General features: G+C 41.7%; 1 protein-coding gene across 3 annotated transcripts in view; it reads left to right on the forward strand.

Moving 5' to 3' along the window:
- Window positions 1-3681: 3681 nt before the first annotated feature.
- Window positions 3682-18483, forward strand: part of pop4 (POP4 homolog, ribonuclease P/MRP subunit) — a 46557-nt gene continuing 31755 nt past the window's right edge. The window contains exons 1-5 of one of the 3 annotated variants that reach the window (XM_041192586.1): window positions 3735-3855; window positions 8034-8060; window positions 8606-8658; window positions 9783-10006; window positions 11613-11690. In XM_041192586.1, coding sequence (XP_041048520.1) covers window positions 3741-3855; window positions 8034-8060; window positions 8606-8658; window positions 9783-10006; window positions 11613-11690 — 497 coding nt within the window. In that variant the 5' untranslated portion in view covers window positions 3735-3740. Of the gene's footprint in view, window positions 3856-8033; window positions 8061-8605; window positions 8659-9782; window positions 10007-11612; window positions 11691-18368; window positions 18447-18483 lie in introns of all 3 variants that reach the window. The other 2 variants (XM_041192588.1, XM_041192587.1) reach the window with 2 other exon arrangements.

Genomic DNA, 18483 nt, shown 5'->3' on the forward strand with positions numbered 1-18483 from the left:
GTCTATCACCAGAAATTTTGCTTTTATTTTAGACTAGTTTTCCCTGTTGTCTTGGATGATCTTGGCAGCCATCCTCTGGTGACCAGAGTCCTCGAGGGCCCCTTCTTACATTGGCTGTACTGCTGTGGGGCAGCTGCTCCTTCTGCAGTCACAGAGGCTGAAACTGAAGTGATGTCAGGCAAGGGGATTCCAAAGGGCCGGACACCCTCAGTGAATCCTGAGTGGAGGTCCCAGGGGTATCCAACAGCCGGTCCTCCTCCTTTTGTGTGCCCAAAGGCCCTGGCCTGACTCCTTGAGGAGAAGGGGCACCTGGAAGGAGGCTAAGGTGTCCTGTGTCCCTCACACGTAGCCACTGCAAAAGCTCACCCATGGATACAGTGTTGGAGTGCAAGTCAGCACCGATCTGCAGTAGAAACTAGACGTTCTGCTGGACCGCGTTCTCCATGGTGTCACCACGCTCACCATGGAGACTTCGATGCACGTACAGGTCAGCACCGTTTCATCAGTCAGCAGGCAGACGGACTCCTCCACCTCACATGTCACTCTGTTGAGGGCCTCCACACCACTGCCTGATGTTCCCCTGTCCCTTGCAGCTTCTCCAGCATCTCGTAAATGGCCCATTGCAGAGACTCATCATCCAACTTGGACATCACAGATGCCTCTTCCCCAGCAGTCCTCTGAGTGCCGGTGAGCTTAGCTGACACTGCCTTGTCCTGCTGCAGACTCATGTCAGTGCGGTGACCACCAGATCATGAGACCATGCCTGAACTAGAGCTATTACTCACCGAGGCGTGTGTTCTGCACTGGTGGAGGGTGCAGGTGACTGCTGTACAGGTGCACTTTCCTTCTCGTCCCCAATGTCCCAGTCCTCTGTGGGCTGGAGAAACTGCTAGACAGGGAGTCCTCTTCTGTCCTTCCCACCTTCCTGCTGGTACCTGTAAAATGAGAGAGGAGAGAGCAAGTGACTGCATGAGCTGCCTCCAACATGGTTGAATGCAGATGTTTTGCACAGATCCTTACTGGATGGATGCTGCCCATCGACCTCTCCATCTCCACAGGCTTGACCCGGTTCCTGCCCTGCCAGCTGGACTGCCTGATCCTCAAATTCAGTAAGGTTCTTGAGGTCAGGCCAGTCCCCTCCCATCTTCTCTCTCTCTCTCTCTCTCTCTCCTGTCGCGCCTCAACTTTTCCTGCACAAGAAGAGATGGGGTTGAGAGCAATTGGGTTTCATGTATCTTTCCCATGCCTCCACTCTTACAAATAACCCACTGGACTGTATGCAATCTGATTAATACACTGCAGGTTGTCCGCAAGTGTTCTAGGGCAGCAGTGAGCCCGTGCAGATAAAAGGATAAGGCTCACAGAGGCATGTCATTAGCGGTGCTTACTGGAGCCCTCAATGCCTAAACCCCTTCTACCCTCCCCTCCCAGACAGCACCTGATCTCTCTTTGTGGAACGGTCATGGACCCAGAGTTGCCTCTCCACCTGCAGACTAGATGGACTGCAGTGGGGCCATGAGGCATCACCTTATCACATTGAGTAGCTCTTTTATTAATGGAATGCACAGACAGTGCCCTTGCCGCTGAGGCCCATGTCCCCTGTACCATTCAGTGAGGTGAATGTGAGCAGTTCAGGATTCAATTCCATTGACAGAGCAGGTGAGGTCATTTATCCGTTTCCTGCATTGTAAGTCAGTCCTCTGGTGGAGGCCGAGGGCACTGACCACTCTGGAGACTTCCTCCCATGCAGGGTTGTTCACACGGTTTGGCTTCCTCGTTCCATCCTTCAGGTACAGGACGCCCCTCCTGGCCTCCACTGCGTTGAGCAGCACTTAAAGGGTAGCGACACTGGATTTGGGGTCTGGAGCTTCCAGGGATCGGCAGGCCATTTACTTCTTCAGTGGTGGCTACGCAGGGGTGGGAACTGGAAGTCAAAGAAGTTGATGCCCAAATGCCTTTTAAATATGGCACCTGGATATGACAGCGGGGCACAAGTCATCCAGCCTGTCCTGCCATGCAATACATCTGGAAACCCCCAACTATATGATTAATTAGGACAACATTGCACAACTTGGCACAAATTCCATTGGCCTCCATGCAGGAAACACTTTCCGTTCCCACCCCCGCCACAAGACTTAGGCCCAAAATGGAAAATCCTGGTCCACAATTTTCAATCTTGCAATGAGACAACTAAGATCTTATGCAGGTAAAAGTTTTAAAAAATTATTTCCAGACTAAACTATTAGTAGGACAAAGGGACAGGTTCAAACTGACAATAAGGGCATTTACAACCTTCTGGACTCAACATTGAGTTCAGCAACTTCAGATTGTAACACTGCTCCCATTTTTGCGGACAGCAGGTGCTGGTAATGGTTCTGCTGTTACCACTAAACCTCCTCTAGACCCATGTTTTGTCTTTTTGTCTCATTGCCAAAACCCCCCTCTCTACCCCTGCCCCTTCCCATGCCCTCCCCCAATAGCCTTGCACCATCATCCCTTTTGTCATGTAATCTCTCTTGCCTCCACTGTTTCACAGACTTATTTCACCCAATCCCACATTGCCTGCTTCTCTATTTGGCTAAAACCTACTACACCTCTAGTTTCTAGTTTTAACAGTATCTTTTGACCTGAATGAAACATTAACTCAGTTTCTCTTGCTAACCTGCTGAGGATTTACAGCATTTTCTGTTTTTATTTCGGATTTCCAGTGTCTGCAGCATTTTGTTTTTGCATATTTAAAACTAATGGCAAGAAGTTCTTCCTACAAATCGTGATCAACATATGGAATGGATTTCTGGGGTAGAGGAGGTAAGCAACCTGGAATCATTACAGAAATAAGATGCTGCAGGAGGGTGGTGATGGAGGGTGGGGATGGTCTGTCTTGTTTTTCTGCAAGGATTGGTACAATGAGATGTGATCTTGTGATGGCCTGGACAATATTTATCCTTCAATCAACATCACAAGAACAAATTATCTGGTCAGTACCACATTGCTGTTTGTGGGTGTTTGCTGTGTGTACATTGGCAGCCACATTTCTACAACACTTCAGGAAGTACTTCATTGGCTGTACAGGGCTTTCTAGTGCAAAACAAAAACAGAATTACCTGGAAAAACTCAGCAGGTCTGGCAGCATCGGAGGAGAAGAAAAGAGTTGACGTTTCGAGTCCTCATGACCCTTCAACAGAACAGAACATTTTTATTGTAGTTCTGTTGAAGGGTCATGAGGACTAGAAACATCAACTCTTTTTTATTGTAGTTCTGTTGAAGGGTCATGAGGACTAGAAACATCAACTCTTTTTTATTGTAGTTCTGTTGAAGGGTCATGAGGACTCGAAACGTCAACTCTTTTCTTCTCCGCCGATGCTGCCAGACCTGCTGAGTTTTTCCAGGTAATTCTGTTTTTGTTTTGGATTTCCAGCATCCGCAGTTTTTTGTTTTTATCTTTCTAGTGCAAGTCTTTCATCTAGATTATCAGACACAGGTTAAGGTCGTTTCCAGGGATGGTTACAGTGGAGTCTCACTGTTATCCCAATGAACTCTGCCTGGAACACTGATTCCCGGAACAATGGTCTCCATGGTGTCGGGGCCAATCGCTGTAACCATGGTTTCCTTTGTCCCGGGAACGCAGGTACGTCATCACGTGTCTCCTGCCGCGCGCGGAGAATCCAATTGGTCCACGACGTCATTTCAGTGCGCCTGGAGTGACGTCATCGCCGCGCCATGGACAGTAGGTAGCCTTCATGCTGTGGGAGTTATCAGCGGTCGCGGTAAAAGTCAGGTTCGGTGGATTGAGCGGCAGCACCGAGCTTCTGCTCCCTCCACATCCGGGGTCAACTACCTTGGGTCAGGTGCGAGGTGCGGCGAATGGCAGGGTCTTTGTCACTGCTTTCTAGCATATAAGGATCTCGGTGCATTTAGGGGAGGTACTGATCCCAAATCATCTCATTTTCAGCACACAATTTACTGTTATGTGGAAGTGGTGAACAGATCCAATAAAATTACATACATAGGTCCGAAATGAATAGAAACCTAATCTCAATTACCTCAGCCTCTTCCTACCTTTATTGATGGGCCAACAGCTTCATCTTTCATATCCACTCTGCTGTGCCCAGCTTTACCTGCCTCCACATTTCTTTAGTTTCTGTGGCAGTTTCTATAATCTCCAACTGCCTATCTAAATTTAGGATGAGATAAATATTTCCTCCAGAATAATCAGTGTATCCAAAGCCATGCTGTTCAGTTTTACGTAATATTTATACGGTTGTGGCCTTAACTGTAATTTTTCAAGCTACAATCTGAGACCAAGCCCAAAGCATGGAACCTTCCAATCCTGATGTAAGTTTCCAACCTGTGCCTGATCCATTGTTTTCTATCATCTTCCAAACATTTGCTTTCCTCAATCTTTACACCTCTTTCCTTCCAAAAGCCTGAAATTCCTGTTACTTTGAGGCCCAATCTTGAAGGTTCTTCTCTCCACTATAGTTTAACAAAAGAGCTGTGACCCATTCCCCATTCAGCTAAACTGGCTTCTTGTAATTTGATTTTAAGACTCCATCCTTAAATCTTTGTGGTTTGGCTCCACTGTACCTCAGTGATCTGTTGGCTGTGCATCTCAACTTCATGTTGTCTTCAACAGTGGGTTACTCTTCATTCTATTCCATTATTCTTTTAGCTAATATTTCCCTTCCCTCTAACTTTCTAACTGCTGCCCTCCCTTGTTTCAAAATATCTCCTTAAAGCCCTCTTTGACGGATCTTGCCTCATCCAAATTTCATTTGCTCTCCTAGTTGGCTCACTTTTTCCTACACCCTGTAAAGCACAGGGACATTTTTCTTTACAATAACACAGAGGAACTGCAAATTGTAGCCTGTCCTTTCCTCTGCCCCTTTGCACTCCAGCTGCTATTGACCCCTTGCCTTACGGTCTCAAATTATTTGTAGGCTTCAAGTCAAAATAAGTTAATTTGATCACAGCCGGATCGAGATGATGTGTGTAAATTTGGACTTGCTCACATTTTTCCAGAGTTGTAAAAAGGCTGGTTGAATCATGGTAAAGATACTGGAGGCAGCCCACTTTAGGAAGGATGTTAGGCCTTGGAGAGGGTGCAGAAGAGATTTACCAAAACAGTACAAGGGAGGCATTTCTGTTATGTGGAGAAACTGGGATTGTTCTCCTTGGAGCAGAGGGGTTAAAATCAGATTTACTCAAGGTGTTCAAAATTAAGGGATATTGATAGTGTAGATAGGGGGAAATTGTTTCCACTGGCAGAGGACAGATTTATATATTGGCTGCTAGTTCAGTAATGTCATGACTTTAAAATTCACATCCTTTTTCCAAATCCCTCTATATTCAGACTAATCCCACTTTCTAGCCCTTGTTTTGTAGCTGTGTAGTTCCCTTTGCACATCCCCAATTTACTGTGCTCTGCCATTGGTAGCATTCAGCTGCTCAGGTCCCAAGTTCTGGAATTTCCTCCCTAAACCTCCCCTACTTTAAGATTTCCCCAACGTATTTAATTGAAGTAATTAGTCTACTTCAACACAATCTAGTCCGTTCCTTATTTTATAAATCTCAATTAAATCAGCCCCAGTTTACGTTTTTTCTGAAATGACCCAGCTTGTTGAACTTATCTGTGTAACTAAAGCATTTTAGAAATTAATCCTGTTGCTCTCCTGTAGTCTTTCTAAAGCCTCAGTGTCACCCACATTGTGAGAAGATGAAACTAGGCACAGTATTCTAACTGAAGCTGAACCAAGGTTTTATATGATTTTTTCACATGTTGGCTTCTTGTGAATGCACCTAGAACAGGCATGGACTCTGGGCTGATTGGCTTCCTTCTGTGTCATAATGACTGACTCTAACCCTTTTCATTTTAGCTATAACTTCACAGCATTAGTCATGATTGTTTAGAGGAAGAGCAAGCAGTTTAGAATTGGTAAAACAAGTATGGAATCAGTTGGTTTCTCTTCTCAAATCATCATTAAATTTTTTGTCCTCTGGAATCGACGCTTAAATGGAAATTTTGTTTAAAAAAAATCAGTCATTTATACGTGGCCAAATAAATAGCCACATGCTTGTAAGTAGAACTACCTTTAAATCTCAACACTGTGTAAGTCAACTGGGAAAGATTACATGGATTGCAATTCATTTCACATAACTGTTGTAGCCATAATTCACTCAATCGCTTGCTTTCTCTCATGCATTTATGTATATCTCTTTGAAGTATTCTCACTCTATAAATAAGCTTTCACCAATTTGGAGTTGTGATTTTGTGACAAATTCTTATAAGAAACATGCCAGTTTGTTCTGCATTGGTATAGGGAGAAATCTCTTATCTACTTTTAACTCCATTCGAGCAAAATATCATGCTGTAAAGTTTGTTTTATTAGTAGTTGGTGGGTGTTGACTGAGCTATGGCAATTAAGTCCATTCTTGAAATGAAGGTTTTCTTGTCACAGCAATGTTTGCTTTCTCAGCAATTGGAAACCAAATGATCCAATAATCCAGTAACTTAATGCCTAATTAAGGGGACACAGCAGGAAGAAGTGGTGAGGGATTCATCTTATTTCCCTTGGAATGTACAGGTGAAAAACAGCTCCCTACCAATTTATAGTACATCACTATGTTGTACGCTTGGGGCAAGGCGACACATTTATTTTTTGAGTTACGAAGAAGCGCAAATGTTAATAATCTCTTAGAACTTACAGTGCTTTTGAAAACTTTGCTGGTATGCTCATGATTCATTAATAAAACATTTATTTAGACTTGTATATCTTTAACTTCATGGATCTGCAGTTTAGTGAGAATTTTAATCTTGGAAGAAAATTAAAGGGAGTGATCAGTGAAAACCTGCTCTTTAATTAAAATGCAAAGAAAATGCCTTGCAAATTAATCAAGTAGATGGGCTCCTCCTTTCCAATGCTGAAGATATCAAACAAACAGTTGTGTGACTTCCTCCCCCACATCTGTTCATTCTATCAGAAATGTCAATGTTGAAAGCAAGAGCAATAGTGTGGCTCATTTGGCTGAAGTTTTCTTCCAAAGCATTGTGATGATTTTGCCTTTGTGAAGATGTATTGGGCTCAAAGCATTTTCATATGATGTAATGTGAATAAACCACTTGTCTTCATGGTATATATTTAACTTTAGATAAACTATACATTTAATTTTTTCCCCCATTCTCTATATCCCCTCCCCAAACAGATTTTCTCTGATTTTGATTGGGATTTGTGAATATCAACACTTAGGCCTATGAGTGGACTAAATGCACTTTTTTATTTTTTTATTTCTTAGAATTCTCTAAAAGTGGTTGGTATAAGTGACATCTACACCAACAATAACTATACTTAGTTCTAGTAAGAGTACCACTTATTGTTTTGTGTTCTTTTAATTGAGCTGTTTAGATCTGACTGGTCTAATAAAGTATTTTTAAAAAGTCCTTCAAACACTTTACTTTTACATTGGAGAATAAGGCCAGAAAATGTGCTGATGTAGGAGAAATCTTTTTGGCTCTGTCCAGTCAGTGAGCAATGCAGCCATAGATTGAAATTAGACAAAACACCAATTAATTCTGAAATTATTTTCTGCAATTAGTGCTTTTTATTTGATGACAAACTTATTAGAAAATGAAATTAGGCTTTAAATTACTCTCCTGAGCTCTGAATTGATTTTTGATTTGCTCAGAGAGTCCAGCAGAGCATTAAAAGAGTTGTTTGCCACGCTTTGTGAATCAGTGAACTTGATAGGTTTTGCAAATTGTACAATTTAATCAAAACAAGTAAGGGTTTTACTAGGCAGATGACTGAAGTGAAAGCTTCAAAGAGACTTGTACATCGAACAGTCAAATGCAGGACCCACCAAGTAAATCAAATATCACAAATTTTGTGTTTTTTTTTTAATGCTTTAAATCCATTTTGGAAAAAGGGATATAAAAATGTTGTATATAACATGCTAGAGATGTTGCCATGGGTTTAAATCCCAACCTGTGGTTATTTTCCTCCTCCTCTTCCCCCACCCCCGTTAACAAAAGAAAGGGTTTCCATCTGGTCTGGAGCAGACATGTAAGTAACTTGATTTTACTTTATCTAGCCTTAAGCTCCAAAACCTATCATGAATCCTTCTTAGATATGCAATAAAAATTTTCTGATGACTCAGCTGATGCGCTTACTGCCACTGTGGTACTAAGTCAACCAGGTTCAGCCTCTGATCTGTTCTGAGTTAAGCGTCTTAGCTTGAGCTTGGCAGGACTTCGGAGGTGGAGGGAATAGAAAATATTTACTGCCAACCCAGCAGATTTGTTGTCTTGTCCATGAAATTCAGTAAGTCATGCTACCTCTGATCTTTATAGGAAGCAAGGTTTTGTTTTGTAGCTTCAGTAATGTTTTATTTATAGGTTTCTACACTGCTTGCTGCATTTGCCAAATATCCCAGCAGGATATCTTTGATTAGTGGAATAAATGTGTGGCTTGCTTTTTGTACAGTTTGTCTTTCTGTTTGAAATAACTGTGCTTTAACGTGATTAAATAACAGACTTGTCTATCTTGTCTTATTCTTGTTGACATCTTTTCACCCAGTTTAATTGAGGTTCTTTGTTTCCTTGTTGAAGATATTGTTTACAGCGCAATTTCTGCGAAAGAGACAGATCACTTGGACATCCAGGTATGCTACTTTCTGGTTGCTGCTGCCCTCTGGTGTTTCTTTGTTGGCAGTCCTGAGAACAGCATGGTGATTGCTTGAATACAATGGGCCGAATTTTTAGTCGGTGTGCAGGCACGCACCTGACCCCCTCGAGCATAAAATGGCGCATGATGATGTCAGGGAAGCATCCCGAAATCATCCTGTGCTTGCGCGATATTTTGGTCGGCGGGCGCGCACAAAAGTTGGAAGCGGTACCCGCTGACAATTAAGAGGGCAATTAAGCCCATTAAAGTTTCAATTGTCCCCAATTTGTTGTGGTCCGCCCAACCTTATGGTTGGTGAACAGGCAAATCTGCCAGGCGGACTTTGCATTTTTGATGAAATATCATCAAAAGATGGGACGAGGTTTCTGTTATTAAATTTTTTTTAAATGGACAGAATTTTCATCATGTGTATGTTCAGGTGAGTGATTCTGATGCTTGGAATTTTTTTCTTATTTTAAAAGCTTTATTGATTGTTTTTAAATTATTCTGTGTTTTCAGAGAGCTTTCATTCCGCGCTCCCCCACACCCGTGCTTACGTCAGCGCTCACCCTCACCTTGGCAGCGCTGAGCGTTTCAGCGCACATTTCACGCTGGCTGGCCATTAATTGCCCAGCCAGCGTGAAATTGTGGTTGGGGGCCGATCACGGGCAGCAGTCCATTTTCTGGCCACTCCCGAGCCCACCGATCACGCCTGCACAGCAACCCAAAGATCCTGCCCAATGTGAATTAAGCAGTTTTTTATGAAAGCACATCCATAGTGAATATATCATACAACAGACCTTAAATGTTCCTATATTTGGAAATAATGTTCCTCTTATTTCTATGGTATATTAATTGACTAGGTGTAAGGGTTAAGTTTTTTTGTTGTTTATGGCTTCTGCTTTTAATCTTGTAATTTTGTATAAATGTACAGAATAATATGTGGGAATTATGTAATTTTATGCCAATTTATTTGCAATCATAGATTTAAAACAGGAATGATTTTGTCTTCAGTGTAAAATAATAGTCATTGAAATCTAGCATTACTTGTTTGTGCATTGCCATTACCAGCCTCATGCAAAGTCTACAACTTTCAAATAATTCTTAAATTCTTTCTGACAGCCCCAGGGATCCAAACAGGCTGAAGCATTTGTCAATGCCTTTCTCAAGCACAGTTTACCACAGTTGGATGCTGAGCAGATTCAGAAACATTTGGACAGAAAAGCTGTTATTCTCGACCATTTCTTAAAGAAGCGCAAGAAAGAGAAGAGGAGAAAAACAAAATGCCTGTCTGCTAAAAAAAGACGAGAATTGAGAATATTTGAGCTCAAACCTGAACAACAAAGGTAGACAAGACATGTTTATGTTGAGACTTTTTTTCCCTCCTGATGTTGGTTTTCTGTGTTGGTACAGTTACAAAGGAAAAGCAAATCTGCAGTATTGATTTATGTTGTACAAGGCACACATTGAGTCCCAGGGCCATAACTTCCAACTAGTGTCAGCAAGTGCTGGCCCACAAGAGTTGGAAGAAATAAATACCTACTTACCTGCCCTTGAAAATTATGCTGACACTTCCAATCACTGGAGCTGCTTTGGGCCCGCACCGAAAGACTCCTTGCAGGCCCCAGTGAAGTGCAGCTCTGGCAGATTCAAGGAGGTCATGCCCCCTTTTTTACAGCACTAGCTGCCGTAAAGCAGATGAGGTTTAAAGAGCCCAGTAAAATTGGCAGGCCAGGGAGAAGGTAAATGTCTAAGGTCAGTGGATAGGATTTTGGGTTGGGGGGGGGGGTTCGGAGGGTGGGGCAGGTGGGTTATCAGAGGGCAGGGGCAATTGAAGCTCGGGGGTGAGGTGGTTGGGCAGGGGGGTGGCGGGGGGAATCCTTGTGGGGAGTGGCCGGGTGTTTTTAATAATTACCCAGAAGTTAGAAGAGGTTTTAATTCTTCTAACCTTTTCTGGGTAACTATTGGTGTAAACCAGGTGTACCCATCCAAAGTTTGCGATTTAAATCACATTTTCGATGGTTCCCAGAGCAGGGCAATTGTCCAGAGAAAGTTAGCACTTCTGGGCAACTGCCATGCAAACCCTTACCTGGAAACTTCTGAGACGGATTCCCCAGTGCATCTTTGGGGTAACCCCCCCACCCACCAAATCTGATGCTGGGGAGTTCAGAAATTATGGCCCCTAGTTTCCACACTCATTTGGTTTTTGAGTTTCATAGAACTTTATCTGAATGACAAGGTACAAGGCCTCTGATTAGGGATGAGCATCATCTCCAAGATTGTTGGAGTACATTCTGAACATGTGTCTTCCATCCTTTGTTAATGTTCTGAATTGATTCATGTGGATGAAATTCTTAATCAGGTCTGCTTTCCAACCTGAGGATCAGAAAAGCTGAGAAAGCAGAAAATTGTTTTAAACAAAAAACACATGGAAGAATTATAACTTAAAAAATAAACTGCTTGAATGGAGGTTGGTTATAAATATACACGAGTAAATCATATTCAAACTTGTGGTAGTGGCATTCCTTTGAAAGTTAGGGCTTTGAAAATTCTCATTGATCATTTACTTGAATTGTGCACTTGAACAAACAGCATTTCTATTCCATTTCCATCAGGATTTGTTCACAGTGCTTATCTTAAGCAAGTGCTAGGCAGATATAGCCCAGTCTCTACATTAATTCTGTCCTTGTCTGGAAGGAAATACAATAATCTACTTGTTTTGAGTGACAATTCTCAATTTTCAGCATAACAATTTAATACAGTCTGTGTAATGTGGTCACAAAGCTTGTGCTACACTGTGTACTGATCAAATTTTCTGCTTCAGGTACATTTTCTCCTGTGTCAAGGAGGTTTCAGTGAAATGCTCATTCTTGCCTATTAGGCTGGCATGATTCTGACATTTTTAATCCTTAGATGTTAAAATGCTAATCTGAACCATTTCACTTTTTCCAGATATGAATTGTTTCTCCCTTTGCATGAGTTGTGGAAGCAATACATTCGAGACTTGTGTAATGGTTTGAAACCTGACATGTAAGTACAGTCCTTGCACTATAGAATGGGAATATTTACAGTTACTGGGCACTGAACAATTATACTGTATATGCGTGAAACTGGAAAGATTCCTTTATTACACACAATGCAATAGATATTAGGACTGTTTTGGAAGCCCCTGTGATCTCACAATATTCAATTAGTGTCTAGAGCACTGATTCTTAAATTGATTGAACTATTTTGAGGTCAAAATACAAAAAAAGTTCAGAACACAGCCCAGTCTTTTAACTGTTGCTTTTCACTGAGCTGTGGAAGCTTATACAAAAATATTAAGCAAAAGTCATTAAGCAGCAATGTACCAATGACTCCAGGTATATTGCTCACTTTACTGATGGGAAGGAGGGGTAAAATACTATTCCTGTTTTATTCCTTGTTGCTAGCAGTGTTAAGGGGAAAGTTGTCCATTTTAATTTGGACTGCTTCTAGATCAGAAAGAACATCCTTATCTAATTATACAGCAGATAAGATGAACAGTCATTCATTAATAGTTCATTTTTAAGAAGCATTGTCTTCATTGCAGATGTGTTTACCAAAGTTAATGTCTGCTAAGGAATTAATTCAGACAAAGCTGGTTTATTAATTGTTACAGTGAAATCATCCATTAGCAATGCAAAAATTCACTTGACTCATTCTGCTCAGAATTCATTTCCCCTCATGAAGCTTCTTGGGATATTTTCTATATTTAAGGTATTATATAAGTGGTTTATAATTTGCATTGTTGCAGCACATGTTTATAAGCAACAATTTTTTGTCAAACATTTTTTTAAAATTGAGAATACTCAGTCACGCTTGGTAATTACACACACACCTTTTATGTTTGGTGTTCAGGTAAAGTGGGGTTAGTGATTGAGGGATGATTGGACCAGGATGTACTGATTTAATTCAATCCCCACTTTCTGTCCTTATTTTTACATTTACATTCTATATCCACATGTATAATAAAAATTATCCTTGTAAGCCTGACATCGTTATTGCACCATCATACCAGTGATGGCATTGTAGCTTCCCCATTGGTTGGAGGATATAATGACAGCACATCAGGTTTACATGGATAATTTTCATTACAATTGAAGACATAGAAGTTTATAATGTAAAATTTTGGAAGGAATTGTACATAAGATTCTTAATAATTTACAAATTAATCTCATAGCATTGTACATGGTAGTAAGTTGAGATCAATTGTCGTCTTGAGGTGAACAGGTTTAGAGGACAGAGAAATATGAAGTAATTCAGACCTCGTTTTTAAAAGGTCATGTACTCTGTCCTTATTTTCCTCATTAAATTAATTTAATATTTATTTATAATAGAATAACAGAATATACAGCGAAGTAGGAATGGTTGTAGCCTAGTTTCTCCGCTTTGGAGGGTGAAGAGCTCAGAGATGCAAAACTGAGGTGTTCCAGAGGCTCTTATTGGTAGGAATGTGAGAAATTACGTAGAAAGTTTCCAATATAAATGTGGACATTAGAATTTATAATGGAAAAAAATGACCATTGTGCTTACAGACCTAAGATTTTAAATACATTCTAGATGATGCTCTTTTAATGAGATGGCAATTTATATTGTGTTGGGGCTACTAGTGAGTTCTTAACTTCTCACCTCCAATGTGCAAAAATGATTTAGTAGATTTAGCAAGCTTAATAATTGCTTTTGTCTTATCAAACACTGGGCTTGTGTTCACTCGGAATTTTTCCAGATTGATTCCCCTTAATATATAATCATAGAAGAATTTTAATACTAGAAGTACCCATTGAGTGCTTCGGGCTCGAGGTAGCATGGCGGTCTATCAATGGTAAAGAAAAATCTATATAGGGGAGGTGAGAAGTTAAGTACTCACTAGTAGCCCCAACACAATATAAATTGCCATCTCATTAAAAGTGCATCATCTGGAATGTATTTAAAATCTTTTATAAACCGTTTCAAGATTAATTAGTGCTCTTGAGACTTGGAGTAGTGCCTTGTTTTGATGCAGTATGATTTTCAAATATAATAAATGGTCTTAATTTCAGTCTGTTATTTCCTAGCTTGTAGCTACTACATAGACTGGACTTTTCAAAACATTTAGTAAATAGATTTGTGTCAGTATTTGTATAAACTGATACAGAATTTTACAGACAGAAGGCACTCCACTTGCACACACACATTATCATATATTAAACAACAATTTGCATTTATATAACAATGTCATAGTGGGGTAATCAACCAGAAATTGACATGAGCCAAAGAAGGAGATATCAGGAAGGTGACTTCGGACAAAGAGTTAGGTTTTCTTAAAGGAGAGAAAGGCAGAGAGATTTAGGGAAGGAATTCCATGGCTTAGTGCCTAGAAAACAGAAGGCACAGCTGCCAGTGGTGGGGTGAAGGTAGTGGGGGATAAGTTAGAGGCCAGAGTTGGAGGAACACAGAGTTCTCTAAAGGTTGTAGGGTTGGAGAAAGTTTCAAAAAGGGAGGAGCGATACCACGGAATAATTTGAACACAAGGATGCAAATTTTAAATTTGAGGTGTTGGTGGACTCGGAACAAATGTAGGTCAATAAGCATAAGGTTGATAAAAAGATCCGTCTGCCCTTCGTCCCAGTATTAGAAGACCATCTCCTGCACTACTTTCTATTTTTATTTTTTTCTATTTTTCACACCAGTTGTTTTATAGCCTAAGCTTGGTGACCAGCTTGCGCTGAAATGGGGAGGCAGTGGCGTAGTGGTATTGTCACTGGACTAATAATTCAGAGATCCAAGGTAATGCTTTCGGGACCTGGGTTCGAATCCCACCATGGTGGATTATGAAATCCGAATCCAATAAAAATAAAAGTCCTGAAATCATTATCAATTGCCTCAAAAACCCATCTGGTTCACTAGGAAAGGAAATCTGCCGTCCTTAGCTGGTCTGGCCTACATGTGACTCCAGACCCTTGGCAATGTGGCTGACTCTTAAAATGCCCTCTGAAGTCACCTTCTCAAGGACTGAGATGGGCAATAGATGCTGGCCCAGCCATCAACACCCACATCCCATGAATGATTATTTAAAATAAGGGTAGTTTTGTCCTCTGGGCTTGTGCCCATTTCTTGGAAGCTTGCAGCCACCCCTAACTGACATTTGGGGCCCATCGTCCTAATTTCTCCTCCCCAGCCTCCAACCGATGCTTGCACCCAACGCCCTCACCGAACCCCCAAACCACCCCCCAGTGGACAGTCGGGCCCGGCACCCTGCATCCCTCCTCCACCCCAGCCAACATTTGGGCCTAACACCCTGGTCCAATGCCCTGCTGACCTCACTCGACAGGAGGGCTGGGTAAAGGCTGTTTTAGCCTAGTGGAACTCTGCTGCATGGTGACCCCAGGACTGGCAAGAATCCTCTAGCTTGTCCATTTGCAGGTTCCCTCCCACCCTTGCTGCTCCTCCTGTCACAGATTCTGTCTCTTGAGGAGCAGGAAAGAAGGAACCTAGGATTGAGGGAGCTGGAGCAGTGAGCATGGGAGAGAGGGAATCTGTGTTTGGAAGAATAGCTCCCCACAAATTCTGTTTCCCACATACGGGAATGACACTTCTCTGATTGGTCACCCCTGTGATTGAATTTACCAAACATTTTGGATGCTTTTGAGGGAGAATTCACCTGCCGCCTCTGCATTTTAAACACTAGTCTGGGATAACAGAAGCGCAGATGAGTTTCAACAGTAGACGGGCTGTGGCAGGGACAGAGAGGCAATGATATCAAGGTTGAAGCAAGGAGTCTTTGTGATCAGCAGCTCAGTTCAGATCAAATTGAGTTCCAAGGTTGCAAACAATCTGAGACAATGACTAGATAGACAAGAACTTCTATTGTAAATTTTGGCCGTCACGTTTTGTAACAAGGCAAAAACATTTTTAAAAAGCAATGCAATTCTTGTGTTTTTCTGATGTAAAGCCTGAATCTAACAAGTATTTAAAGGTCTGTTTTTTATCTTTCCATGGGATTCACGGCAAAGCTAGCATTTATTGCCTAGCCTTAATTACTCTTGATAAGGTGGTGGTGAGCCATCTCCTTGAACCATTGCATTCTGTGTGGTGAAGGGGCTCCCACAGCGCTGTTAAATAGGGAGTTCCAGGTGTTACAATTCCCATTGAGACCGATAACTTTAAACAAGAAATTTGAATTCCCACTGACCGACTTAAACGTATTGCATGACAAGATTTCAAGTTTTAACAAACAAACTAATAGTAACATTGACTAAACATTACTTAGTAGGCAACTAATACTCTATATTACAGAAACAATAACTCTTAAACATGACCAGTAACCCCATGCCACATACATTTACTTCACAGCACACTCTCCACAGACTTACAGTTTTAATAGGAAACAGTGTACAGTCACTGCCAGCTTCTGAGTGGTTTACTTCTCCTCATTTCGCTCAATCATAACAGCCAGTGACCATTGAAGGTCCCCTCCCTCAATCCCTGAGAATTCCCAAACCAACTTTTAACTGTAAGAGCCACTTTGCTGATTTCTTCTCCCACTGTCGCCAGGGTAAATCTTCCAGAATCTTCCAGAATCATGCCTCTGTTCGACTAGAAACTGTCCTCCCTCCCACATTCTGCCTGGTAGCTCACAGAAAACTCTCAGCCTTCTCTTCTGACCATACCTGCTGCAGCCTTTTGTCTTTACGAGAACCCCTCTGCCCCCTCTCTTTTTCTGTCCAAAAACTTGGAGACTGAAAGTCTGTCCATATTTAACCCAGCTGCTCTTGTCTATGTTTTCAGAGGTGAACGTTTTGCATCTTGCTCTCAGTAAGTCTCAACCTCAGCTGCCCTGACCCCTAGACTTGTTGTCAGGAGAATTCACATGATCACATGACCCTCTTCACGCCTGTATTTTACCTTGAATTAAAGAGAGAGTTCCAAAGCAAAATCATTATATGCAGGATTTTGACCCAGTGATGGTGAAGCAGCTGCAATATATTTTATGTCAGGATGATGTATGACTTTGAGGGAAACATTGAGGTGGTGTTCCCATGTACTTGCTACCTTTTAGTGGTTAGAGGTTGTGAGTTTAGGATGCGCTGTCGAAGAAACCTTTACCAAATGCCAGGTTGCACAGGTGGTGCAGGGAGTGAATATTTAAGGTGATGCATGGAATGGCGATCCAAGTGGGCTGCTTTGTCCAGAATGATGTTGAGCTTTTTGAGTGTCGTTTGAGCTGCACCCAGACAGGCAAGTGAAGTATTTCATCACATTCCTAACTTGTGCCTTGGTGGTGAAAAAGCTTTGAGGAGTAAGGCAGTGAGTCACTCACCACAGAACTCAGCCTCTGACCAACTCTCGTAACCACAATTGAAAGACTCCTTGCAGGCCCCAGTGAAGTGCAGCTCTGGCAGATTCAAGGAGGTCATGCCCCCTTTTTTACAGCACTAGCTGCCGTAAAGCAGATGAGGTTTAAAGAGCCCAGTAAAATTGGCAGGCCAGGGAGAAGGTAAATGTCTAAGGTCAGTGGATAGGATTTTGGGTTGGGGGGGGGGGTTCGGAGGGTGGGGCAGGTGGGTTATCAGAGGGCAGGGGCAATTGAAGCTCGGGGGTGAGGTGGTTGGGCAGGGGGGGTGGCGGGGGGAATCCTTGTGGGGAGTGGCCGGGTGTTTTTAATAATTACCCAGAAGTTAGAAGAGGTTTTAATTCTTCTAACCTTTTCTGGGTAACTATTGGTGTAAACCAGGTGTACCCATCCAAAGTTTGCGATTTAAATCACATTTTCGATGGTTCCCAGAGCAGGGCAATTGTCCAGAGAAAGTTAGCACTTCTGGGCAACTGCCATGCAAACCCTTACCTGGAAACTTCTGAGACGGATTCCCCAGTGCATCTTTGGGGTAACCCCCCCACCCACCAAATCTGATGCTGGGGAGTTCAGAAATTATGGCCCCTAGTTTCCACACTCATTTGGTTTTTGAGTTTCATAGAACTTTATCTGAATGACAAGGTACAAGGCCTCTGATTAGGGATGAGCATCATCTCCAAGATTGTTGGAGTACATTCTGAACATGTGTCTTCCATCCTTTGTTAATGTTCTGAATTGATTCATGTGGATGAAATTCTTAATCAGGTCTGCTTTCCAACCTGAGGATCAGAAAAGCTGAGAAAGCAGAAAATTGTTTTAAACAAAAAACACATGGAAGAATTATAACTTAAAAAATAAACTGCTTGAATGGAGGTTGGTTATAAATATACACGAGTAAATCATATTCAAACTTGTGGTAGTGGCATTCCTTTGAAAGTTAGGGCTTTGAAAATTCTCATTGATCATTTACTTGAATTGTGCACTTGAACAAACAGCATTTCTATTCCATTTCCATCAGGATTTGTTCACAGTGCTTATCTTAAGCAAGTGCTAGGCAGATATAGCCCAGTCTCTACATTAATTCTGTCCTTGTCTGGAAGGAAATACAATAATCTACTTGTTTTGAGTGACAATTCTCAATTTTCAGCATAACAATTTAATACAGTCTGTGTAATGTGGTCACAAAGCTTGTGCTACACTGTGTACTGATCAAATTTTCTGCTTCAGGTACATTTTCTCCTGTGTCAAGGAGGTTTCAGTGAAATGCTCATTCTTGCCTATTAGGCTGGCATGATTCTGACATTTTTAATCCTTAGATGTTAAAATGCTAATCTGAACCATTTCACTTTTTCCAGATATGAATTGTTTCTCCCTTTGCATGAGTTGTGGAAGCAATACATTCGAGACTTGTGTAATGGTTTGAAACCTGACATGTAAGTACAGTCCTTGCACTATAGAATGGGAATATTT

Source organism: Carcharodon carcharias, chromosome 7 (genome assembly GCF_017639515.1).
Source record: "Carcharodon carcharias isolate sCarCar2 chromosome 7, sCarCar2.pri, whole genome shotgun sequence".
Lineage (NCBI taxonomy): Eukaryota > Metazoa > Chordata > Chondrichthyes > Lamniformes > Lamnidae > Carcharodon > Carcharodon carcharias.